Genomic DNA, 23,222 nt, shown 5'->3' with positions numbered 1-23,222 from the left:
TCCTAGATGCCTTATAAGCTACGTGACCTAATTGATGCTGGCCCAAGCACCACCGTCCTATTTAAGTTTTAGGGATTTTGTGTATTGGATTGATCTGATTAAGTATTTTGCCGAGTAGGTTGCGGGCTGTCCCGCCCGGCCGCTTGTTGAGTGCAACATTTCGTTTTATCTCAACCAACCACTTAAACAACCGGCCAGCCAAGTGACCGACCAACCACCCGGGCTGTCGGGGGCGGCATGGGCTCATGCAATTCCAGGCCTGCCATCAGACAAACACCGCAACAGCTTCGTTCTCGTAGCCATTTCACTCGTCGAACTTGAGTCCTCGAGGCATCCGTAGCTCATCTCATCTTGTGTTTTGTTTTGTTTTTCGATTATCAGCGACATTAATTTTGATATGGCATCACCTTTGGCCAGCGGCGACGAATCAGACTCCCCTGCAGTCCGCTTCTTCTCTGCCAGTCGGCCTCCCTCTCCCTCGCTTGTTCCTGGCTTCCTAAATCTTGAGGTTGTGAATGAAAAACTCAGGTTCGCATTGCCATTCGCGTCGCCCCATTGAACTCGCATCAAACTAACATCGGACACAGGCAACGCACCCTGTCTCCAGAGACCCCGAGCGCTGAAAAGGGGAGTCTGGATGCTCGCAAACCCTTTGACGAGCTCGTTGAGCTGGGAGGCATACCTTTGCGGCCTTGGGTTGACTACCGACCTGAAGATCTCACCGATGCTCAACGGGGTGACGACAATGGGGAGGAGTACATGATGTGTCGCTATATGGACGAAAAGATGTATTGGCAGGCCCAGCTGAGGCTTTGGAAACGATTCGCAAAACGCCGCAGTCAAGACTCTGAATCTGACCTCCACAGCCTAGAACCAATCGCCGCTGTCACTGCCTTTACAACCTACTTGCGAGGCCATTTACAGCGGGATATGGAGGACCGTGTTGGGCCCGGGCGCGAGATCTGGCCCGACTATATTGACATGGAGTGGCACAGAGAGTTTATAGAGGACATCGTGAAGAACCTTCCCACTGCGGAGTCCCTTCTTAAGGAACTGAGAAAAGAGAACTGCGACGAAAGCACACCCGAGGCACCGAAGGTCACTCGCGAGGGGCTCATTGAAGAATACAATATCCCCCATCGCCAGCTCTGGATGAAACTCTGGGGGCACAGTCAGGAGTCCTTGGCCGAGCAGGAAAGGTTGCTTCCTGCAAAACGGCGGAGAAATGACCCCGACAAAGATGGAAGCGAAGGAGACGCAAGGCCTTCAAAGCGCTTAGCATCTAGTGCGAAGCCAAGCGCAGAGACCGCTAGTGCCTCACCACAGGAGAGCCAAAAGGAGCAGTATCCAGACTCACAACAGGACGCCGAGTCGAAGACTCTCGACTCGAGCGGGGATCTAACAACATCAATTCCCAAGAAACTAAGCCAGACGAACACCAAGCGAGGCAAGCTGAGCCCCAGTAAGGAATCTACGGCTGTAGACGACCGTACATGTCGGCAGCCATCGGACACGGGTGAAGGTAAAACGGCGCCGACGACAAATACGGCGAAGCGTAAACAAGAGCTCAGGGGTGGGGATTCCGCACTAGATGTCCCGGGTTTGAGGAGGAGCATTCGAATTGCTGTTCGAGACCCGTTAAGCAAATGACCGTAGCAAATGACAGGATATTCTGCCGTCCGGGACTTCCGGAAAGGGGGGGGGGGGGGGTTCATCACATGCGGTTATAATGAGGTTACTAGCCAAGTGACCGCCTTCCACTCAGCCTACGGCTCGTCGACAGATAATAGTACCGGGGTGTCTCACTTGAGTTAAGGGAAACGCAGAGATTAGGGATAGGAAAAATGATAGTGATAGGGAAAATTACAATTCTATCTTTACAAAGCTCTGCTTATTAGTCATAGTATGAGAGCGCTGCCAACAGCGTGTGGCTCGTTCAGATTAATGATGCCCGGAAAGTCCCTGGTGTGCGTGCCGTTGCCCCGTCCTACCCCATTCCAAGCACGTTCCCATCTGCCTACTGGTCTTGTTGTTAGTTGACGTCCATTAAGAGGTCTGAAGAACGAGAAAGTGAGGATAGGGCGTGAGACGGAACAAAAGGGGGACAACTTACGTATCCAGCGTATCTATTTAGTTCCACGGGGCGGCGTGACCGGGACGAGGGCACATCATCATCTATGTCTCTCCTTCGCGAGGTAGACCGTATGGTAGAGCCCGAATAATAGATGGGTTGTTCCGGAGAGGACCCGCGATAATCAGAGCTCCTCGGCACGCCCAGCGCAGTATCGGCAGGCCGTACCGTGACGCCTGCGCCCGGAACGAAATAGCGCCTCTGTCCCGGAGAAGGGTCGTAATCGTTAGATCTCGGCGACATAGCTCGCCCGGCCGGGCCCGGCCGGTCAAGCCTCTGCAGCTGGTCCAGGTCGTCGACGCACTCGGCCGCAGAGGGTCGGCGCGAGTCCCTCCACGTCAACATGTTGTTCACGATCTGCAGGATCGGCCATGAACTCCTCTCATACATGGCCTGCGCTCGAGCGGAGATCTCCCCAGGGATTTCCGTAAGAACGTTGACCGTCATATCCATCAACGTCGTATCAAGCAACTCAACCCCTATCACACCCATGGACCAGATATCAACCACCTCGGTGTAGGGTAGGCCCCCAAGCAATTCGGGGGCGCCGTAGAATAGCGTCCCATATGCCCCACGCATTGGTGACGAATCGCGCTTGGACTTTATCTTAGCCAAGCCGAAGTCGCTGAGAGCGAGGGAGAGAGGATTCGTCTGTCGCACGAGGATGTTGGCGGGCTTCAGGTCGCGGTGGGTGACGCGGTGCTCGTGGAGGTAGACCAGGCCCTCGGCCACCTGCCGAAGGATCAAAGTTGCCGTTCCGTGCGAGAACGGGGCCGCCGACGCGGAGATCATGTTGTCGAGGCTGCCTCCCGCGCAGTATTCCATCACAAGCATGTTCTTCTCGGGGCCATCCTGGTACCAATCCTTGTATCGGATGACGCGCTCGTGCCGGAGACGCTGCAGCGCCCGCATCTCTTGGATGAGACTGTCATCTACCCGTGGCGGGGTTTTGGGAACTCGCCGTGAGGACCTGCCATCGTCGTGGTCCCGACCCTCGGCAGTTTTGTTGAGCTCCTTCACGGCGAGGACCGTCCAGTCGTGTAGGCGATGTACGCGGGATACCGTCCCGAAAGCCCCCTTCCCTAGCGGCGACTCGAACCAGTACATGGGCCGCCAGTCAGCACCCCCACGGTACTGGGATGGATCGGGTGAACCAACGGGTGAAAGCTCGCTCCCTGAACATTTTGAGAGGAACGCGTCGCGGTTCTGGTCGAAATCGTCCATCTCCCACAAGTTGCGGCGCGGGAGCCGGATTATGAACTCGTGACCCGGGATGATGAGGGTGATCTTGCATTCCTGGGGCAAGATGCATCGGTACGGCGCCCCCGGCCTCGGGGAGGTTTGGTGGGAGCCTCGGTCGTCCAGGGCGATATGGCTACCGGTAGAAGAGACGTCGTATAGGACGATGTGGTCGCCTTCGATGCTCAGCTTGATATGCACGTCATCGACGGCAGGATCAGTGCAGACAACATCGCATGAAGCCGGGTCGTAGCCAATGGTGAAGTAGGGGCGTGACTGGGCCGGGGGGTCGGAGAAGGTCAGGACGACGGTGGGTTGGATAAGAGGCAATGTACGCGTGCGGTCGGTACGGTTGAAGGCCCTGAGGATCTTGTCCTTGACACCGCCAGTCTCGTCGATACGGGATAAATTTGTTTTGATAAAGGAATCTGCAAATTGTAGTCCATGGGGAGAAAGGGCCAACTCCAGAATGACGTCCGACTTGGGGACATCACGTCCGTTGAGGGTGTAATTACTAAGAGCCATTGCGTTTGGGTTTGGCTTCGCAGTAGTATGGTTCTTGAGCCGGTAAGGTTCCAAACCCGTCTACCCTCTCCCTTTATAAGTCCACGAAGAGCGTATATTCGAAGAGAATAGGGGTTAATCAAGGCGCGCGGCTACGATAGTTCCCTCATCAGCCCACAGGCCAAGAGATAGACCTAGAAAGAAGCCATGAACTCGTGGGGCATCACCAACAATAAGTAAGCGTTGAACCTCGTGTCTCGCTAGCAGTTTCGTGGTCGATGTGAGGAAGCGAGTATGTAAGGCAGCGAGCCTTGGGTCGTGGAGACGCCATATCTCACATCTCTCCCGCCCAATAGGGGTACATGTTCATGCATAAGCATGTCCACTTAAGGAACGAGACTCGCTCACCCAGGCGTGCGCAAAGATGGGAGGCGAGGCGTTTGGAGGCCCAATCAGTGAACCCCGGGCGGGCCGTCTCCGTCTTTACCCTATAGAAGCTTTAGGGGTAAGTGAATGATTCGGGGGGAGGGCTCTTCCATTCCTACAAGCGGGGTTGAAATGGCATCAACACAAGTTCCTTGCACCACACCCAAGATCGAGAGCGTGCGGCGTCCAGTCACCAAACAGCACAAATGGTGAGAGTATACTTAGGGAAATACAGTTCTTTCTGTCGGCTCCTAGCCTCGTAGTATATCGTTACATTAATCACCTCGGACAACCTCATCGCAACCATACCCATCCACACCACCTAACAGCCATCCCTAATCCAACTTTCACGATGGGATCCCAAAATATCCTGGCCACACCGCCAACCCCAAGCGCCATCCTCGATCCCCTGCTCGAAAGAGTCCGGGCCTTCAACACGCAACCCCCTGTCGGCCTGTGCCAGTTCAACCTCGACGCGGAAATGCCCCTACTCCTCAACCCGCCCGACGAGCCCGTCCCATGCAGCGAGCCGCTGGCTCTATTCGAGGCCGTCAACGCGCACTTCTCCGCCCAAATCCACGCCTTCTTCCACGCCCTCCACTCCCTCGAGCAACTAGCAGTCAACGAACCAGACCTCATCCGCCCCACCTCCGGCCTCCAGCCCGAAATCCAAATCACCAACCAGTCCTACGACATCTACCCCGACTGCCTGCACCGCCTCCACCCCAGCCGCCGCCTGACCGTCCAAAACGCCGACACCCTGCCCCTCCTCCACCGCGTCACCCAGCTCCGCGTCCACCCCGAAACCAACTACCATTGCGAGCCCGGCCTCGACTCCGCGCACCAGCGACCCCTCTCCCCGCGCGTGCCCTTCCAGCTGGCCGCCCGCCTCCCCAACCTCCGCGCGCTGCACTGCCGCTGGCTGTGGGAGCGCCTGCCCGTGGCCTTTTGGTCGCGCGCGCTGCGCGTGTTCGCCCGCGTCTGGGAAGGGCCGTGGCGCGACGCCCGCGCCGAGTTCGCGCGGGGCGTGCGCGACTTTGTGCCCGTGATGCCGGCCGGCCTGGCCAAGGTGCGGTTGTGGTTCTGGAAGCCGATATGGGGTACCGAGATGGATGAGGCGGTGCGGATGCCGGATCTTGTTATGGGGGCGTCGTCGAACGCTGAGGAGTTTGGGGGGGTGGATCCGGTGTCGTGCGGGTTGAGGGAGCTGGGGGGTTGGCTGGAGGAGTTGGATGTTCGCGCGCTTGTTACCCCGGATCTTTTTCCTTGTAGCGGTGGTGGTGGTGGTGGTGATGGGTCAGAGGCGGGCGATGCCGCCTCGTCGTCGTGGCCGCGCATGCGGCACCTCAAGGTGGAATTCCATCCGTGCGCGCCCACCGGCAGCTGGTACTTCTCTGGCCCCCGGGGTGAAGACCCTTTTCCGACAGGGTTCGCTGTTACGAAAGAGGACCACTACCCGCCGGGCCGGGAAGACATCGAGGAGACGCACGACTTGTGGTGGCGGGATGAGGATGAATGGGATGACATGGGCAAGGACGAGAACATTTTCCAGCCCCGTCGGCCGGACATGTTCCGCATACGGCCCATCCAGGAGCGTGTCAACCCTCTGCTCCTGGCGTTCGCGTCGTCGCTTGGACGGGAAACAATGCCGTCCCTCCAAGACGCTGAGCTCTTCACGTGGCTTACGTGGCTGCCTTCTGAGGAGCGGAGGAAAGAGTATGAAGGGGGCGTTGGGGCGCCTGGGGCTTCTTGGGTTCCGCAAGTAGATGGCGACTGTCAGGTTATGTTTCGATGGGGGGTGAAATACGAAGCGCCGAAGGGAGACGAGAAAGGGAAAGTGACGTGGCAGGTCGGGGAGAGCTGGATGCCGGGGACCGAGATCATGCGGGCGTTTGAACATCTTTTGGGCGAGGACAGGGACAATGTGGAGTGGCAATCGTTTGACTTTGTAGAGGATCGGGACTCGTATATGGCTGACTATGATTGAACGACACAGTACGCCTCAGCCAGCGGGTGACTTTGTACTACATGCTGCGGCTCTTGGATCCCTACCTCCGAACAAACAAGTTTCGGAACCCCTGGGTCAGATTCCTCACGTTCTCGGCAACGGTTTCTGACGTCGACCGCTGAAATAACAGGTCGATTTCCTCGAGCGTCTTGTCCTTCGTCTCGGGCATGAAGAGAAGCTGGTAGATCCAGCCCACGGCCGCAATGCCGCCGTAGAAGCCCAGCGTCATGCCCGTCCGCGTCATGGCCTCCTGCATCGCCGAGAAGTTGTACGTGACGACGAACGAGGCCAGGAAGAGCAGAGCGGTCGAGGTGGTCATGCCGTAGGACCGCAGGTACGTCGGGTACACCTCGGACGGCACCACCCACGTCAGACAGGCGTAACACCCGAAAAAGCCCATGTACAGGATGAGGCCGATGAGATAGGTGGCCTCGGCGGCTTCGAGGTTGGTCTCGATGTTGATCTGGTAGCTCGCGCCGATGACGACCAAGCCGACCACGAAGCCGGGCAGCATGGTGTTGGCCCAGAAGCGGCGGCCGTACCGCTCCATGAAGAGGACGGCGGGGATGGTACCCAGCAGCAGGGAGCCGCCGCCGACGAGCGACATGTAGTTGGCCTGTTCCTTGTCGAACCCGATCTGGTTCATGAGCACCGACATGTAGTACATGATGGCGTTGACGCCCGTCAGCTGGCCGAGCAAGATCATGACGTTGGCGTAGATGAGCGCGCGGCGGGCGCGCGGCACCGTGAAGAAGTCGAGCCAGGGGAAGCGCTTGTTGACGGCGCTCTCGGCGGCGACGCGCGCCTCGTCGCGGACGGATGCATTCATGACGAAGAACTCGCGGCGTGATTCGCGGTTGCTGACGCCACGGATGCGCTTCCATACGCGGTAGGCGTCCAGGGTACGGCCCTTGTGCACGAGGAAGCGCGGCGACTCGGGCAGGAAGAGCATACCCACGAGCATGATGGTCGAAAACACCAGAGACGAGCCCAGCATGTAGCGCCAGTTGCCGGGCACGCGCAGGAACATGGCCGCCACGGCGTAACCGAGGACCTCGCCGAGGGCAATGTTGAGCTGGTACAGCGACACGAGGTTGCCGCGCACCTTGCGCTCGGCTGTCTCAGCCACATAGACGGGAACCGTGCCTCCCTCCAAACCCACGCCCATGCCGAGAAGCACCCGTCCGGCGATAATCATAGCTATAGGCGGTGGACGGCCGAGTCAGTGCCTAGGACAACCAACAAGCGGTGATAGAAAGGGTCGTGCATACCATAGTTGATGGCTCCGGCCTCCAGCGCCGCGCCGATGGTGTACAAGATACACGAGATAATGATGGACCATCGCCGACCGGTCCACTCGTTGCAGGGTGACAGAATCAAGGCGCCGCCAACAGCGCCGAGGGGCATAGCCGCGTTGACGAGACTGTTCTGCCTCGTGTCTAACCCCAAGTCGACGGGTAGGAACAGATTGGCGCCCGAGATGGTCGACTGGTCCAGGCCGGAGAGCAGCCCGCCCATGGACGCGAAGGCGACAATGACCCAGGTAAAGTACTTTGGGTTCTTGAACTCGAGGTCCAGCAGCCCCTTGCGCAGCCCGCCCTCGGCCTCGAGCTGGGCTTCCATGTCGTCGATGAAGGCGTCGACTTCCTCATCGTTGGGCTCCCCCGGCGCGAGAGCATCGCCTTTCTCGTCCCACACCGCGTCGGCCTTCTCGATCTGGGCGTCATTAGGCTTGGCCGCCATGATGTGTAAAAGAACGAAGCTACTATTGCTGGTGGGTTGAGAGCTAAACACCGGCAGGACTTGAATAGGAGGCAGAGAGGGGATAGGAAGACCACATGCAGCAGGCTGCTATAGAAGAGTTATAACCGCAGCAGAAAAGGTACAAACCGAAGTTCCCGTGTTCCAACTTCCAACTTCCAACTAAGACAGTTTTCAACCCCTTATTTTCAACAAGAGTGAATCACTCGCTGGCAAACTCCCACATTGCAAGGAAAGTTGGTCCGAAATAGCAGCGATGCTATACCCTTCTCAAGCCTTCTCCCCGCCAAAGCCCCTGAGAGCCCCCAGATAGGACCCCATAGTCTCCCCACACATCCCCAACTTCTCCAGTCTCATCCCCGGCTTGCTGTGTTGTTGCTCCGGATTCGGGCTCACTGCATCTGGAGGAGGTGGGCCCCCATAGGGGGCTGTCAAGGATGAGGCTCGTTGACACCGGACCCGGCCCGAATGGACGTGGGTCCTACATGTAGGGTGCGGCTTTTTTTCATACACAATAAGGCGATCGGCACTTTCGCCGCGCCGGTAGTTGAACACGCCGGACTCCTGGTTGGGTAGTAGCCGTAGCGGAAGGTGCCGTTGCCAAGATGACAGCGTTCCTGTCATTCATCGGTACCAAGGCGTGAATGTTGTCGGCTATCCCGGACCTAGCGGACCCAGGTCTCACGTTTTTACACTACAACGTCGTCATCCGGGAATCGTCCGGATAGGAATAACCCGCCGAGCATTGCCCTTTCTAGCCTTGTGGGGTTGGTTTGAAATCGCTTCTTCTTGCAGTCGATCGAGTGGGACCGGCATCGCCGAGAGGTCCATATATAACTGCCCTAGGCCTAAGAAAGTACTAGCAACGGTAAAAGAAGGATGGACGAAGGAGGGGCGGGGAACACTGAGGATTCGTTAAGCTGTCAAGATAGTAAAGGTTGTAAAACATTTGATTTGTAGGAGGAGATGCTTGTAAGAGAAAGGGGCTGGTTGTAAATCGACGTGCTGATTCTTTTGTACACATACTGTCTAATACTCTCGTTATCCTAGTGAATAAAACTAGGTTAGGATTATGTCGCAAGGGTAGGGATAGAGGAAAAGAAAAATACTAGATCTAGAAAGCAGCGAACCGCGAAGTGTAGGTTCGAGATTACCTTGGTCGAATTTCACATAGGAATAGTACCGATCCTATCCAAATATCTAATTCTTCCATGCTAGATTAGCCGGGCGCTCGCTAAGTAGACTGCTCGTTTTATTTACGGTCTGAGTAGCTGAGTCCTTTCAAACCGTGACACATCCGAAAACGGGGGCATAAGCCCACCACGTATCCCTTCACTCATTACTGATATCGCTACCTGGCGACATTTCAGATGCCATGTGCATGAACACAATCCAGAGGCTGCACCGTTTCCCCTTCTTGAAAACACCCGGGACCTTCCTCGCCAGGGCGCTCGTGACATCTAACTGATACTACTTAAGCTTTCATCTCCCGGTATATCTTGACCATCCTGTAGGAGCTCATCTGAGGCGTTTCGCCCACTTTCTTTGGACGTCTCAAACAAATCGACCTTCGTATCCTTCGCCTTTTTCTCAAGCTCCTCTTTTGTATGGAGTCCCCCAAGTATACTCTCGAGAGCGGCGCCCCTGGCAAAAACAGCGAGCTCACTCGCTCACTTATTCAATATCCACGTCTAGTGGGGGCGGGATTATAATCGTAGCTGAATTACTTGGAGAGTCTTACTGTAAGTTTTCTTAGTTGATTAGCTTGCTAGTTGTTGCTATTGGTTGGGGTATTAAGTGTAAAAACGAAAAAAGAGAGAGTTCTCGTAGCGGTAGACCCAACACCGAAGTTCATCAATAAATATAAAAAAACAAACTACAAGAGCACTTCAATGCCTACAACCACAAGGGAGTTACAGCAAGTAGGTTAAAGAGTTAGCAAAAGAAAGACTTGGATACGTTCGACTTTGGATAGGGAAAGTAGAGCCTAGAGAGATAAGTATATAAGTAGATACTCTAGACAATTGAAGATTGTTTCCAAATTACAGTAATACATCAATCCTCGGCAGAAACGAGAAGGCCCAACGGAACAGGTCAACCATTCTCTCATTATCGTAGCTTTGAGAGGACTTGCTATCCCTTGTAACCTCTAGACTAACAGAAATGTCTGAAGAGCGGCATCTCCGGCCTTGTACCGCTCCTTCATCTCGCCGTGCATGATGCCGTGGACATATGCCGTCCCTATAACTTGCCATGCCGGATCGTACACCTCGTCTTCAATACCAACCACTTTTGTCGGTGTCTTGAATCGTGCCGTGAACCCCAACGTGGTCTCTCCTGTCTCATCGGGGTGTAGCGTCTGTTCGACGAGCAAGGGCGAATCTGGGCTCCTCGACGTTCCAGCATACTTGGGACCATTCATCTCATGCCAAACTTCCGCCGTGGCGAGCTCGATCTCATTACTAGTATCCGAGGGGGTTGTGTTCTTCGAATCAGTATTCCCCGTTGCCGAGGCGCCGCTCGGGCTAGCATTGACCTGGTTATTCTCTCCCGAGGTGTTTGGTAGTACCTTCTTCCTGAGCACAAAGGGGACCGCCCCGCCAACCAGCACGGCAATGATATCGCCTGGAGCGGCCTGGATAGGCACGAGTGCAAAAAAGCCGGTCTGGGTTACGGCAAACCGCCGCTTGCGCAGCAACCCTTTGAGACGCTCGTTGATCTTGGAATTCGGATTTGTGTGCATGAGCTGCTCGTCGATATGAGAACCTGAATTCATCATGGCTTCGCTCAGAGGATTATTCTTGGCATCCTTGTACATGAGCGCCCGGTATTTCTGCACGAATTCGACGAATCCCTCGTCGTCGTATGAAGAGTAGCCGGCGGTAAGGGTTTGTAAGAAAGCGATAAACCTTGTCTCTCCGGTTGCCGGGTACGGAGCGTCGTCGAGATCAGGCGGCTCCATGGTGGAAAAGATCTGCGTCCATGGCCTGAGCGAGGTGTGCACGTGGTCCCATACTTCCCGTTTTTGTTGTATGACGTCCAAGATGGATATTTCTTCGTCCGAGTCCGGTTCCTCTTCTGGCTCACACTCCGGTTTCAAGAAGGGATCAGCCAGCACCTTGAGAGCGTCCAAGGTCTCGTGCTTTTGGTCGAATGCTTCCGAGATTGTGTCGACCAAGCACCCGTCCAGAGCCAAGAACTTGCTGTAATGGGGATGCTGAACAATCGATTGCTCGTCATCTCCCCCCTCTTCGGGCTGGGCTCGGTCGATGTACCAACGTTGGTTTGCGCCGTCCCTCAGTGACGTCTCGAGTATGTCATCCGTCCGCTGGCGACCTGCCCACGCTGTGAAGCTATCCCATTCGAAGGGAGACGTTGACGCAGTGTTCAAAAGATCGACGGCGCTTCTGCCACTGAAATCCGGAATCCAGGAGGGAAGATCGAGAAGACGTCTTTCCTGCCGCTCCAAAAACACCGTGATGATATCCAGTTGAAGATAGCGGTTGATCCATCGCTTGACAAGATTCGCATAGACTTGCTGTACCGAAAGTTGGTATGAGATGACGATGTCGAGTACACCCACCTGCTCGGCGAGTCCGACAAAGGCGAAGACGTTGTCTCTCGGGTCCGTTGCTTGCGCATCGGAATGCCTCTCGAAAACGTAAGGAAACGGACAGCCCAAGGCCTCGCCGAGATGTGTCGCCCTTCGGGTCCTCATGTGTCGAGACAGCCTGTAGAAGTAGTCGGGGTGCTTGGATCTCATTTTCCCTTCCCCTTCCGCTATGACCTCGTCAGCCTTGATCATGCTCCGCTCCAATACGTCCAGGTCGAGGGTGCTGTCGCCGCAGATGAAGGTACCCTTCTTGGGCAAGGCCATCTCCTGCACTATCCAAACACGATCGAACCAGGGGCGTTCGAGAAGATGGCGCATTGCCTTTTCGGTAAACCCGCCTGGCAGGACCATCGTGTAGAAGAGGGCGAGGTCGGCCAATCCACCCAGGGCCCGGCCGCTTTCCTGGGCAGCTTCCCCAAGCCATATGAGCACCCTGGTGCAAGTGCTGTAAATGGTTCCCATGAGTGCGACTTGCACCGTCTTCTCGTCGACATCTTCTTGGTTGATGCAAATTGCATCCACCCATAGCACGCGGTTTTCTGAGACGTGGCGGAGGTGCTGAAGCGCAGAAAAGAGGTTTGCGGTGATGTGCATCGCAGCGCAGCCAACAAAGATCTGTCGTCTGTCCCGCGAATCTCCCCAGCAATACGAGAGTGCCTCGAAAGAGACATCGGGGTCGGACAAGCAGGCAGAGACCAGCGCGCACGCAATGTCGTCTCCCCGGTTCCCCGGTTCAAGTATTAGCAGACGGATTTCCTGTCGTTCCCAAACCAAGTCTTCATACTGATACCCCTCGGCCATTTTTTCATGTGAGACACAGACAGATGGTTGGGAAAAGATTTGAGATCTGGAAATTGAAGACAATGAAAGATGGTTCAGAGTTGCGGGGTTGCACGGCTCGTAGCCCTTCAATCGATGCGTTCTCTTTGATTTCATGTCTAATGCCCCAAGCAGTTCTTTTCTTGGACGGAAGAATGCGGGGTAAGTTTATCTTATTGCCAAAGGCCCGCTGCTAACAGGAGGCCAACGGGCGGGCAGTCGCAACCCAACCGCACTGCTTGATCGGCCACGTCGTTAGCCGATTAGAAAGGGGTGAGTCGTCACACCTCTGTCTGGCTGTGCTGTAATCAAACCGCAGGCCTCACTTTCCCTTTGCAACCTCCGGTAGGTAAGGTAGGTAAGTCGGGACCCCTACTTTCGGACACCCTCACTTTCGGACACTTACATCGCCAAATTGGGAAATCGACTACACCATTTCATTACTACGATTTCCTACTTTTCGTGGCTACAACTAGTGTATACCTTAGTTGTAGCGGCGACCCGCGCTAGATGCGTAGGCGATAGTGCGTTGGTAGGACTTGCTCGCTGATATATCTGCTCCGTGAGCTGCAGAGAGGATAGTGGCGAGGAAGACGAAGCGAGCGTTGGGTACGACCCGAGTCTGTCTGTATAGATAGAGATGTGTTCGATTTGCGTTCCTGCGCCGATGGAAATCTCAGAAGCTGATACTTGGGTCGCCAAGGTACTTCCAATGTCGCCTCCATCTGCGCTGCTGTACTGCCCGGACATTTCGGAAGTCTCGGCATATCGCCTTGCATTGCTATAGTATTGTTTAACCTCAATATTGCGGCCGTTGGATCGGGTCTCGCCCTCTTTACCCTGACCGTGTAGGACCGAATTTCGGACCTGAGTTGTCGCCTTTGCGGTGATTTGGTACGGTGGTTGGGATGGAAAGGACCCCTTGCCTGGAATCCAAAACCGTTGTTCCGTACACCGGGGCTGTTGGGGGCAGAAACGGCCACTGCTGGATGCTGAGGGAAGGCTGGGAAGCCACTATCTCCTCAATTCAGGTCTGACACTTGGCTGCATTTTACGTCCGAGACCCCTAGTCTCCCAGTCCGACCGAACCATACTGAGCGGCGCGGGAAACAATGTGCTTAACGAAGGGCTCCTACACGACGTTTCCGAGCTCGACCTCCCTGGGGTTGACGCTCCCGCTGCCTCCCGTGTGGGAAGCCTGGCCTTCGGGGAGCTCGTGCCTACAAGTAAAGAATAGCTCGGTGCCGTTTAGTTCCCGCTTATCTAAGGGGTAAAGCAAACAACATCGAACTTCCCTCTCACTCATGCGCAAACTTACAGTAGGAACACAACTAAACAATTTTCAGCCCTAACTCAGAACCGTTTTAGCCGACCTCAACACCGAAAGAAAGATAGAACACAAGGTTAGGTAACAAACAAAACCTCCCGACTCATGACCGCCTGTTACCGCCCTTATTAACCCGACTCCCATGCGTAGCAGACCCCCTCTGCCGTTCCTGCCCCAAGCCCCTCCGCCCGGAAGCAGCCGCAATCCCCCCCTTTCCACCGCGTCCGCCTCCCCTCCCTCCACCGCCACCACCACCACCTCTCCCCCTCCCAAACCCACCAAACCCACCACCACCACCACCGCCGCCTCTCCCCCTTCCTCCACCGCTACCTCCCCTACGGTCACCCCCACGCTTGTTATCCCTGAACGCCTTCGCCGCAGCACCCTCATCGACATCCATCCCACCACCATCATCGCTCTCATCATCATCATCCCCACCCTTCCGCCCGCGGCTCCACTTGAGCTTCCCGCGCTGCCCGCGACGCGGCGCATCCTTGCCCCGTAGCGCAGCCACGTAGGCACCGACCCCGCTCTCCTCCTCACCAGCAACACCACCGGCCGCACCAGCAGGCGCGTCGATATCCATCGCACCACCGGCGTCCTCGTCCCCACCGAGGATCAGCTTCCCGTCGACGTCGGTCTTGGCCTTCATGCGCTTCCCCGTGCCGTCTTTGCGCAGGCGGCCGGGCTTGGTGGTGGAGATGTTGGCGAGGGCGTTGCGGTCGAGCAGGTCGAGCGGCTCGGCCTCGTCCTCGAGGATGTAGGCGTTGGCGCCCTTGTGGGCGGCGCCGCCGCGGCCACGGTTCTGCCGGTGGCGGCCCGTCATCTCGGCGTCCGAGTCGTCCGACTGGTCCGACTCGTTGCCGCCGCCGTCCTCGTCCTCACTGCTGTATAGGGCTTGGTCGTACTCGTTCTCGAACCGGCTCTTGCGCCTGCCCTCGCCGTCCGAGTCGTCGCCGCCGCCGCCACCCTCCTTGGCCGCTTCCTTCTTGCGCTTGCTGCGCTCCTTGGTCTTGCGGATGTTGGTGATGAGTTTGCGGTCGGCCTCCGGGCAGTGCTTGTTGACCGTGTCCACACCGAAGCGGCGGACCATGCGCTCGAGGATGTGCTTAACTTTGGAGCGGAAGTGGCCCTTGTGCTCGTGGCTCCAGACCATGACGTTGGGAATCAGGGTCGGGAGGCGCGGGAGCATGAGCTCGGCCGGCAGGCTGATGACGCACACCTTGACGAAGCCCAGTACGCTCTTGACGATCTCGCGATTGTTGGAGGTGAGGAAGAGGTCCATTGTCTGCACCAAGTCTGACATGGTCTCTTTGCTCAGCAGCTCCCGGAACTCGTAGAGGACGCGGGTGATGGCGGTGATGGATGCTGAGATCATGTGGGGCGTGCTGCCTGCGAGACCGGCACTGACCATGGTGAAGTACTCCTCGACCGAGGCTTTGGCCGTCGGCGCATCCTTAGGCATGTTCGGTACCTTGCTGTTGTCGATTAGTGCTCCGTCCGCGGCAACCATGGTTTGGCCCATTAGAACAAGAAGGTCGAAGGCCGTTGTCCGAGCCTTCTCATTGTTCTCCTTGCAGCTGATGACGACTTCGGAGAGGACAGCGGGAATGAAGTGGAGTGACGTGTGAGGGATGAAGGGGATCAGCGCCGTAATCGCGGCAAGACGCTCTCGCCTGGCGGGCGCAGACACCTTCTCGGCACTCGACAGGATGAGGCTCTGGAGCTCGGGGTGCCTTTGCTCAAGAGCAGCCTTGCCAATCTCCGAATCTGCTAGCCGCGGAATCATCTTGTAGGCTTTCTTCTGAAGTTGCGGGTCGTCGTCCTTGAAGACCACGAGTGACGCGATCCTGAATAGAGCCTCAAAGCTCTCCCTTGGTAGATAGATGGACATGGTGACGACAAGGTCCATCAGCGTGTGGGCGGTAGAAGGCACCTGTTCGCCGCCCTGCTGGTTCTTGGGCTTCTCGACAGGTTCTTGGAGAGCCGCAGCCAGCTTCTCGCACACGAGGTCGAACGTCTCCATGAGCCGCGCCGGCGGGATGACGCTGAGGTAGGCATTGATGGTTTGCAGAACCGGGCCCCGCTTCTGGGGCAGGGTCGTGCTGTAAACGTTGAAGAGAACCGCAAGGAAGTCGGCAGAGAATGCAGTCCCGAGGTACTCAAGGTTCTTCTGCGCCGCCTCCTTGGTGACCCTGCTGTGCAGGACAGGGTCTTCTTCCTCCGTCTCCAAGGCAACAACAGCCTGGTTAGACTCCACGAGCGCCTTGAGGGCACGGCAGACATCCAGACGCAGCTCGACTTGTTCATAGAGCAGACTTGTCAACATCTCGGCAAACTCCTTGTCGAACGCCTCCACGAGGTCCAGCGGCAAATCGCAGAATCCCGGGAGAATGGACCAAATTTGTTGCACAACTGTCTCGAAGATCTTTATCTCCATCGTCTTCGCAGCGTCACCGTGGTCTAGCACACGTTGGAACATGGCCGCGCTCAACGGTACAAATTCGGTCTTGAAGTAGGCGAGGTTGGTATTTGACGTGTAGTCGCGCAAGAGTGGCAGCATCCACGCCCTCCCCGGCTGGCCTCTCGCCGGCTTGGTCAAGTTTAGGGGCAACACTCCCAAAACCGCCTCCGGGCCCATGGCTCGAATTGCCTTCCCAAGCACTTCGTCGGCCTCCTGTTTTCCGGCAAACGAATCGTTGCCGCGCATCTCGCCGATGCTCTTCGTTATGGCAAGGAGATAGGGTGCCGCTCTCCAGCGCAGGGCGTCAAACATGGCACCGATGACGTTGAAAGTCTCGAGCCACGCTGCTTGGTACTTCACAGTGAGAAGGCCCTCCACCGTGTTCACCAGTTGTTGAATGACCTTCTCGTCGTATATTGATGGGTCCACCAACACCTGTCTCGGGACACAGTTCGCCATAAACGACACCAAGCACTCCGAGGCCGAGATCCGGATGTTCTTGACCTCGGACTCGAGATACCCCGCCGCCATGTTAAACGGCTCTAGAAGTTCCTGGAACGTCTCCTCAGGCGAAATCTGTGCCGAAACATCGTAGGCTCTGGATACGATCGCGATCCAAGGGGGAAGTAGTTGGGTATCGTTGGGAGCCGGGCGCAGCTCCTTGATGATCTCGAGTAGCCTCGGCAGCTTGGCCGAAGCAACGTCGTCTGCCATGCCCTCAAAAATCATCTCGAAAATATCGAACACCGACATGCTCATGTGCTCGTTTCCGGACCGGGCAATGCCAAGGAGAAGCTCGCAAAGCGACTCAATCTTCTTGCTCGGCCATCCGCCGCTGGCCGACGCAACGGTCTTGACCAGCTGCAGCGCGTGGATCAGCTCCGGGTCGTGCACGGCCTCGGAGCCCTTCTTCTCCTTCCTCAGCTGGGCGGCCTTCTCTGCCACTGCGTTCAGGCTCATGATGGCGGTCTCGGCGCACATGGCGGCGGCGGGGTGGTCGAGGGAGGGGCTCGGCGGGGGGCTCTTGAGGATATTCCTCAGGGCTTCCTGCGCCCTCTTGCGCACCTTCGGGCGGGGGTCGAGGGAAAAACTCAACAGGCCGCCTACCGCACGGCGGGGGCCGATCACGGCAGCGCTCATCTCCCATGCTGCCGCATCCTGGGCCAGCAACAAGCCCTCCAGGCAACCAATTGACGATCTAATCAGGGGCGCATCGGCGTCGGGCTGGGACAATACTGGCGCAAGTAGGGTGAGGATCTGGGTGAACTTGGCACGTAGGAGGGGTTCGGGTGCGAAAGGTGTGATGACATCGAGGAGATAGACGACGGGGTGTGCGAGTGTCTTGTTGTCGAGGAGGCTGAGGAGTGCGGCAAAATAGGCGGTAGGGGTGGGCTCGGTGTTGCGTTCCTTGAGGGCAGACTCGACACCCTCGAGAATACTGGCGGTCTATATAATGCGATAAGTCAGCGCTCGGGGATCGGGAAGGGGAAGAAGGGAAGAAGGAAAATAATTGAAGAGACAAATAGAAACATAAACCCACCTGCTTTTGGCTCTGCAGATTTGGAGACCGGATTTTGTCCAGCTTCTCTTTCAATGAAGGAGAAGCCATCTTGGCAGTCTGTATCTGAGGTCCGGTGTGCAAGACGAAGCACCTCTCGGTCTGGAAATCGAGAAATTTCAAGAGCAAGAATCAAAAAGTTGGGTATTATCGCTTATCGGGGCCAACCCCACCTTGCTGCAGGGTCCGATAAGGGTTGGCGGCGGGCAGTTGAAGTTCAGGGTTAGCTGAGGTGAGTTCAAAGTTTAACGAACAAACCTGTTCATCCATGAAGAGGGAAGTACATGCGAGTGTTGATGTTTTATTTTTAGTAATGCACACTTTATTCCACATTTTACTCGTTAAGTTTCGCCAATGGCTCTCCAGTCACTTTATCTGCATACAGTGACCAAACCCCTTCTAGGACCTGTGTTAAACAGAGGAGGCTTCCTAGGCACGCTAGGCTATTACAAACTAGTCGTTCATCAACTGGGGGCTTCAAATAGTATACGAGAAGACGGTACACTTGCGGGGCGGCGGCTGGCACGGTGTTGGTTGGGACGGCTGTTGGCTCAGGCCTTGATATGGTCCATTGGCCGAGTTAGGTACTTCCTCTATCCCACAATCGTCGAATCTGCCCATCAATTATGCTCTCTAACCCCAAACGCCAAAACCATCCAGGTGGTATTTCAAGCAAATTCGTTGTCCGCATCCTCGATCTGGTTCTTGATCCTGAGCAGGATCTCCGTCTTCCACTTGTCCAGTGGGCTCATCTGGTTGTAATGGTACAGCTTGTCGGTGAACACCTCCTGGTCCCCAGCGTCGATAGCGTCGACTAGATCCGAGAGCAGCTGGTACTCCCGCTGGCTCGCAAACGACGGGTCCTTCTCTCTGTACCTATCCAGGTTACGGCGAGCGCTGACGAGATCCTTGGTCGCCAGGATGCAGATCCCCGCCTTCATCCAGTAGTCCTTGACCGAGTATTTCATCAGGTGGTTGTCCAGCGACGAGTCGGCCACCTTCTCGTAATTTTCCACGGCCTTGAAGTAATCACCCTCGAGCCCCGCCATGTCGGCCACCTTGAGCCAGTTCTTGTTCGCCAGACTATCCCAATCGCGTTAGCAACGAAACATGGGACCGAACCGGTGCATGACTACTCACGCCTTTGCCCCGTCCTCTTCGTAAAAGCGCGCCGCGTCGGTATAGAGCGGCATGGCGCCCTTGCGGTCACCGACCTCGTCGAGCAGCTCGGCCGCATTCTCCAAATGCGATGCCGCGCGCCGGAAGTTGCCCTTCGCCTGGTATCGCTGGATGGCCACCTGGATGCAGCGGATGGCGTCCTGGGGGTATTCTTTCCGGTAGACCTTGAATGCGTCCACCATTTGGTTCGCCGCATCGTCCGGCTCGTTCAGCTTGTCCTTGTGAATACCCGCCGCCGCCTCAAAACACTGTCCTGCCTCTTTGTCTATCTGGGGTCAGCGCGTGCCGGGCAGGGGACTGGCTGGGCGCAAGCGGCGTACTCATCCGCTCCAACCGGTAGGCGTTGGCTGCCTGGATGTAAAAATCGGCGGCATTTTGGTATTTGTCTTCTTTGTTGCTGAAGAAGCTGAACCCTCCGGAAGCGCCCTGGAGGGCCTTCTTCGCCTGTGTACCTGATCGTTAGCAGCGGTTCGGAGGGGTGTGGCGGGGCTGGAGAGTAAGCGCACCTTATCCTCAAGTGCGCGCGGGTCGAGAGCCATGGTGTTATTTCGATGGTATTCGGGTGCGGTTTCAGAATGGACACGAATCGAGAGCGAGGCTATGATCGGGTAGTGTCGCGTTGCAGTCTTATACCGGGCTCAGCGGGCTGGTTGGGGGCTTTGGTAAGGCGGGGCAGTGGGCCAACACAGTCTCATGTCTGCAGCGGAAGCTATGACGCCAGCTGTTACGAGTCCAAGCATTCCCCCTTTGGGTTCTAGCGTTTGCTAAACAGGTTAGCCTGTGCAAATTGATCAAGCCAAAAATAAATATTTCCAATTCAACACCAACACCAACCCCAGCTTCATTCAGCTCGTCTCATCCCAGCCTCAAACCACGCCCAACAACCCGACTAGGCCAACAAGATGGCCAGCCCGCGCCTCCCCCTCTCCCGTCTCACCGGGGGACTCCGTCTCAGCCAAATCCAGACCCGCAAATCCTCAACCGCACCACCCACCGGACCACAACCGCAACAACACGACCCTCACGCGCTGCTCTCCAAACCAACCTGGTCAATCCGCGCCCTCCTCCCACCATCATCCCCCTCCAGCACCACAACCACCACCCCTTCACAACCCCCCCAAATAACCCCCCCGCAACTCACCCACCTCCTCCGCCTCTCCGCCCTCCCCCAACCCACCACCCCCACCGAAACCAGCCACATGCTCGCCACCCTCCACGCCCAACTACACTTCGTGCGCGACATGCAACAGGTCAACACCGACGGCGTGGAACCCCTCGCCGCAATCCGCGACGAGACGGTAGCAGGGCAGCGCGAGGCGACGGTCGGGGTGGCGACGGTGCGGGCGGCGCTGGAGGCGGAGGAGACGCACGGGCGGTGCCGGCGGCCGAGGCGGAGGCGGGGCGCCGCCGCCGCCGCGCACGAGAAGAAGGAGGATGATGCGGGTGGTGGGGGGATAGAAGGGGTGGAGGATTGGGATGTGCTCGGGGGTGCGGGGGAGAGGGTGGGGAGGTATTTCGTTGTACGGAGCAGGAAGGGGGATGTGAAAACACACTGATAAGATTGCTTGTTTCTTCTAAGTTCTAATGGATCCACGCGTAATCCTTTTATCCATAGGACACTGCTTAGTAATCCACTCCACTAAAAAGTGGGCCTTCTGTCCATATATCATCCATCCCTTCTTCAATCCCCCGGTCAATATAATCGATGCCCCCATCGTACAATACCAATAGCTACAAAATCGTAATAATACTATCCTCTATCAATGCCCACTTAAGTCAAAGTCCTTTCCCGTTAACTCCTCCTCCCAACTATACGTACTCAGCTCCTCCAATCCCCTGCCTGTAATGATCTCATCGTCCTTCTATCCTATATATACCCCGTACTCCATCCAATCTTTATACCCGCAATATCCCTTGAGATGATCTATATAGACTTTCCTCATTTTCCCTGGTCGGTTGACAGATTAAACGATATATATATAGGGTGATTTATAACGTATAATACGATATAGTCTAGCCTACTGTAGATGAAACTTAGATTTGTCTGTACCCTCCTTATCTCTTACTTCCTATACCTATAATCTAACTTTAAATTACCGAATTAGTTTAGTATCTAGGTAACGGTCTGCCCTATTAGCGAGCCTGGATCCTATATTATACTATATATCGTTGTATATATCGATATAAGCTATAATATAGTTATATACCGCTAAACTATCGTTAAAAGTAGCGGGCTTTATACCTAATCCTATAATATTATCCGGAGCGGGTATATATACCGGGTTAAATCCTAGGAATACCGATACCGGTAAGGTTCCTAATAATCGAAACCACTGTATATTAATATCTACTGTAATATATAGTAAGACTGTTGGCTACTACTATAGGTCTTTTCCAACCTTAGTACCGGTCTACTTTATAAACTAAGCCTTTACTAACCGTATATACCATTTAGCCAGTCCAACACTTTATAGGTATATTATCGGTATATAGGTTATCTCGGTACTATATTAAATAAAGATTATATTGAATACCGTATTCTTAAAATGAGAACTATTGTTAGTATATGTTTACTATAGCTATCTAATGACTGGCGACTATTGGTATATAAAGGTATAGGCTATTGAATATGCTGTTGCCTCTATTAGGAATATAGTAAAGATGAATCTAGTAAAGTAGTTAATACTAATCAGTATATACTTCTTCTCTCCTACTCTAACCGGGGTAATTAGGCCGATAAAGTCTATACTAAAGAGAACTATAGACTAAAAGACTACCAAATACTATAGGGTTCTATATTTTAGTTATAGGCTAACTTATTAATATACCTTATATACCTTACAGTATTTATCGACATTGCTTACCCGGTTAGGCTACTAGAACCGCCCTTACAGATATTACAATATAGTTACCTCTATATAATAGCTATAGTAGTTATATACCCAGACTATAATCTCTGCCCTCCGATTAGGGTTAATATATAAAGCTAAGCTATCGTTATTCTCTACCTATAACAATATAATACTGTCCAGTTAGTAGTTTAAGGCCCTCCTCTTTACTAGTTGTTACTAGGCCTTCAGCAGATACTGAATCTCCTTATTACCTCTAATCAGCTATATCGTAATGTCCCTATACCAATCGAGATTATATATATACTATATTTTCGGTTTTACCGAAGCAATCATCCCTACTAAGGGTAAACCCCCTTCTAAAGATATATCAGTAATCGGGGTATTATAGTCTAAAGTTATAATAGACTCCAAGCTCTAGGATATATCTTTCCTCTACCCAACCTTATAGCTTAATCTATCCTAGAGGTTGTTATACAATCTTAATATACTATCTATAATACCGATTACCTTATTAGTATTTGGCTAGTAATAAAAGATAATATTAAACTCGGTAATTATATTAATCTATTATACTACCTTAGAGTAAACCTTACCTAGGTTTATTATCGATTATACTACTAAAAGGTAGTTGCTATAAATATAAACTGGGAAGTCTAATACCTATATAATCTATTAGGTTTCCTTTAGTACTTATACTATAGCTAATATCTCCTTTTCCAGAATAGTATATCGAAGCTCCCTATCCTAGAGTGTAAATAATATAAACATATTAATATTAATTATCTTAAAATATCGTTTCTCCCGGTATTTGTCTAGTAGAGTCGGGTCTTCGGCATTACCTAGTTGGAACATTACAGCTCCTAACCTAGTAACACTAGCATTGTATATAATATAAAATACTTTAGCCGGGTCAGTTCTATAAATAGCATTTTACTAAATAGAGTTATAGATCTTCACTACCGCTTCGTCATACTCTATAGTCTATTGTAGTAACGGGTGAGCGACCTATTCGGTAATAGTTAACTTTTTCCCAGTTAGTATAACTTTCCCGGCCTTATAGAAGAAAGCTATCTTCAGTTTATAAACTAAGTTGGCCCTGCCTAGAATGTACCGTCTTAAAAATGGTATTAAAAACACTAACTATTATACCTTATCCTATAACCCCGGTAGTAATTGTACCTACTAATGTTACTATCTCTCGAACTTTGTAATATACTTTACTGCTGGAATAATTTTCCTATCTATTAGGTGAAATCCTACTACCTCTAGTTTATCTATAAACAATTATATCTTATCTAGTGCTAATAGGATTGGGCTAAATACTATCTAAGGAAAGTAAAC

General features: G+C 54.2%; 8 protein-coding genes across 8 annotated transcripts; 3 read left to right on the top strand and 5 right to left on the bottom strand.

Annotated features, from left to right (window-relative positions):
* Positions 1-218: 218 nt before the first annotated feature.
* On the top strand, positions 219-1,695 carry B0H64DRAFT_404175 (uncharacterized protein). The gene is made up of 2 exons (XM_062804376.1): positions 219-528; positions 588-1,695. Exons 1-2 carry the CDS (start codon positions 398-400, stop codon positions 1,648-1,650), a joined length of 1,194 nt encoding a protein of 397 aa, XP_062656892.1. The 5' UTR covers positions 219-397; the 3' UTR covers positions 1,651-1,695.
* Positions 1,696-1,887: 192 nt separating this feature from the next.
* B0H64DRAFT_345843 (kinase-like domain-containing protein) lies at positions 1,888-4,278 on the bottom strand. The gene is made up of 2 exons (XM_062801324.1): positions 2,114-4,278; positions 1,888-2,020 (listed from the first exon to the last, which is right to left on the bottom strand). Exons 1-2 carry the CDS (start codon positions 3,893-3,895, stop codon positions 2,018-2,020), a joined length of 1,785 nt encoding a protein of 594 aa, XP_062656891.1. The 5' UTR covers positions 3,896-4,278; the 3' UTR covers positions 1,888-2,017.
* Positions 4,279-4,329: 51 nt separating this feature from the next.
* On the top strand, positions 4,330-6,318 carry B0H64DRAFT_211507 (uncharacterized protein). The gene has a single exon (XM_062799440.1). The coding sequence runs from the start codon at positions 4,653-4,655 to the stop codon at positions 6,285-6,287; it is 1,635 nt and encodes a 544-aa protein (XP_062656890.1). The 5' UTR covers positions 4,330-4,652; the 3' UTR covers positions 6,288-6,318.
* On the bottom strand, positions 6,318-8,195 carry B0H64DRAFT_211504 (general substrate transporter). The gene is made up of 2 exons (XM_062799439.1): positions 7,580-8,195; positions 6,318-7,508 (listed from the first exon to the last, which is right to left on the bottom strand). The coding sequence occupies exons 1-2, from the start codon at positions 8,049-8,051 to the stop codon at positions 6,349-6,351; spliced, it is 1,632 nt and encodes a 543-aa protein (XP_062656889.1). The 5' UTR covers positions 8,052-8,195; the 3' UTR covers positions 6,318-6,348.
* A 1,826-nt stretch (positions 8,196-10,021) lies between these two features.
* Positions 10,022-12,633, bottom strand: B0H64DRAFT_404168 (heterokaryon incompatibility protein-domain-containing protein). The gene has a single exon (XM_062804375.1). It carries the CDS (start codon positions 12,616-12,618, stop codon positions 10,219-10,221), a length of 2,400 nt encoding a protein of 799 aa, XP_062656888.1. The 5' UTR covers positions 12,619-12,633; the 3' UTR covers positions 10,022-10,218.
* Positions 12,634-13,937: 1,304 nt separating this feature from the next.
* Positions 13,938-17,945, bottom strand: B0H64DRAFT_465570 (NUC173 domain-containing protein; the record flags this gene model as incomplete). Its single annotated transcript, XM_062807670.1, has 3 exons — positions 17,833-17,945; positions 14,129-17,738; positions 13,938-14,056 (listed from the first exon to the last, which is right to left on the bottom strand). Coding segments are annotated over exons 1-3 (3,798 nt in total), but the record flags the coding sequence as incomplete, so codon positions are not given.
* A 433-nt stretch (positions 17,946-18,378) lies between these two features.
* On the bottom strand, positions 18,379-19,724 carry B0H64DRAFT_211485 (soluble NSF attachment protein). Its single transcript, XM_062799438.1, has 4 exons — positions 19,536-19,724; positions 19,350-19,473; positions 18,991-19,294; positions 18,379-18,933 (listed from the first exon to the last, which is right to left on the bottom strand). Exons 1-4 carry the CDS (start codon positions 19,566-19,568, stop codon positions 18,519-18,521), a joined length of 876 nt encoding a protein of 291 aa, XP_062656886.1. The 5' UTR covers positions 19,569-19,724; the 3' UTR covers positions 18,379-18,518.
* A 1-nt stretch (position 19,725) lies between these two features.
* B0H64DRAFT_211480 (uncharacterized protein) lies at positions 19,726-20,594 on the top strand. The gene has a single exon (XM_062799437.1). It carries the CDS (start codon positions 19,932-19,934, stop codon positions 20,583-20,585), a length of 654 nt encoding a protein of 217 aa, XP_062656885.1. The 5' UTR covers positions 19,726-19,931; the 3' UTR covers positions 20,586-20,594.
* The last annotated feature ends 2,628 nt before the right edge of the window (positions 20,595-23,222 follow it).

Source organism: Chaetomium fimeti, assembly GCF_033439085.1.
Source record: "Chaetomium fimeti strain CBS 168.71 chromosome Unknown B0H64scaffold_6, whole genome shotgun sequence".
Classification (NCBI taxonomy): Eukaryota; Fungi; Ascomycota; class Sordariomycetes; order Sordariales; family Chaetomiaceae; genus Chaetomium; species Chaetomium fimeti.
Note: the sequence above shows the minus strand (reverse complement) of the source record. Positions and strands in the feature narration are given on the sequence as shown.

Excerpts from the sequence above, each read along its gene's own strand:
- B0H64DRAFT_404175 (XM_062804376.1), top strand. The coding sequence starts at position 398 with ATGGCATCACCTTTGGCCAGCGGCGACGAATCAGACTCCCCTGCAGTC. Across the intron at positions 529-587 it reads GTTGTGAATGAAAAACTCAG|GCAACGCACCCTGTCTCCAG; the intron begins GTTCGCATTGCC and ends CATCGGACACAG.
- B0H64DRAFT_345843 (XM_062801324.1), bottom strand. The coding sequence starts at position 3,895 with ATGGCTCTTAGTAATTACACCCTCAACGGACGTGATGTCCCCAAGTCG.
- B0H64DRAFT_211507 (XM_062799440.1), top strand. The coding sequence starts at position 4,653 with ATGGGATCCCAAAATATCCTGGCCACACCGCCAACCCCAAGCGCCATC.
- B0H64DRAFT_211504 (XM_062799439.1), bottom strand. The coding sequence starts at position 8,051 with ATGGCGGCCAAGCCTAATGACGCCCAGATCGAGAAGGCCGACGCGGTG. Across the intron at positions 7,509-7,579 it reads GGCCGGAGCCATCAACTATG|CTATGATTATCGCCGGACGG; the intron begins GTATGCACGACC and ends CACCGCCTATAG.
- B0H64DRAFT_404168 (XM_062804375.1), bottom strand. The coding sequence starts at position 12,618 with ATGAAATCAAAGAGAACGCATCGATTGAAGGGCTACGAGCCGTGCAAC.
- B0H64DRAFT_211485 (XM_062799438.1), bottom strand. The coding sequence starts at position 19,568 with ATGGCTCTCGACCCGCGCGCACTTGAGGATAAG. Across the intron at positions 19,474-19,535 it reads CGCGCGCACTTGAGGATAAG|GCGAAGAAGGCCCTCCAGGG; the intron begins GTGCGCTTACTC and ends TCAGGTACACAG. Across the intron at positions 19,295-19,349 it reads CTACCGGTTGGAGCGGATGA|ACAAAGAGGCAGGACAGTGT; the intron begins GTACGCCGCTTG and ends GACCCCAGATAG.
- B0H64DRAFT_211480 (XM_062799437.1), top strand. The coding sequence starts at position 19,932 with ATGGCCAGCCCGCGCCTCCCCCTCTCCCGTCTCACCGGGGGACTCCGT.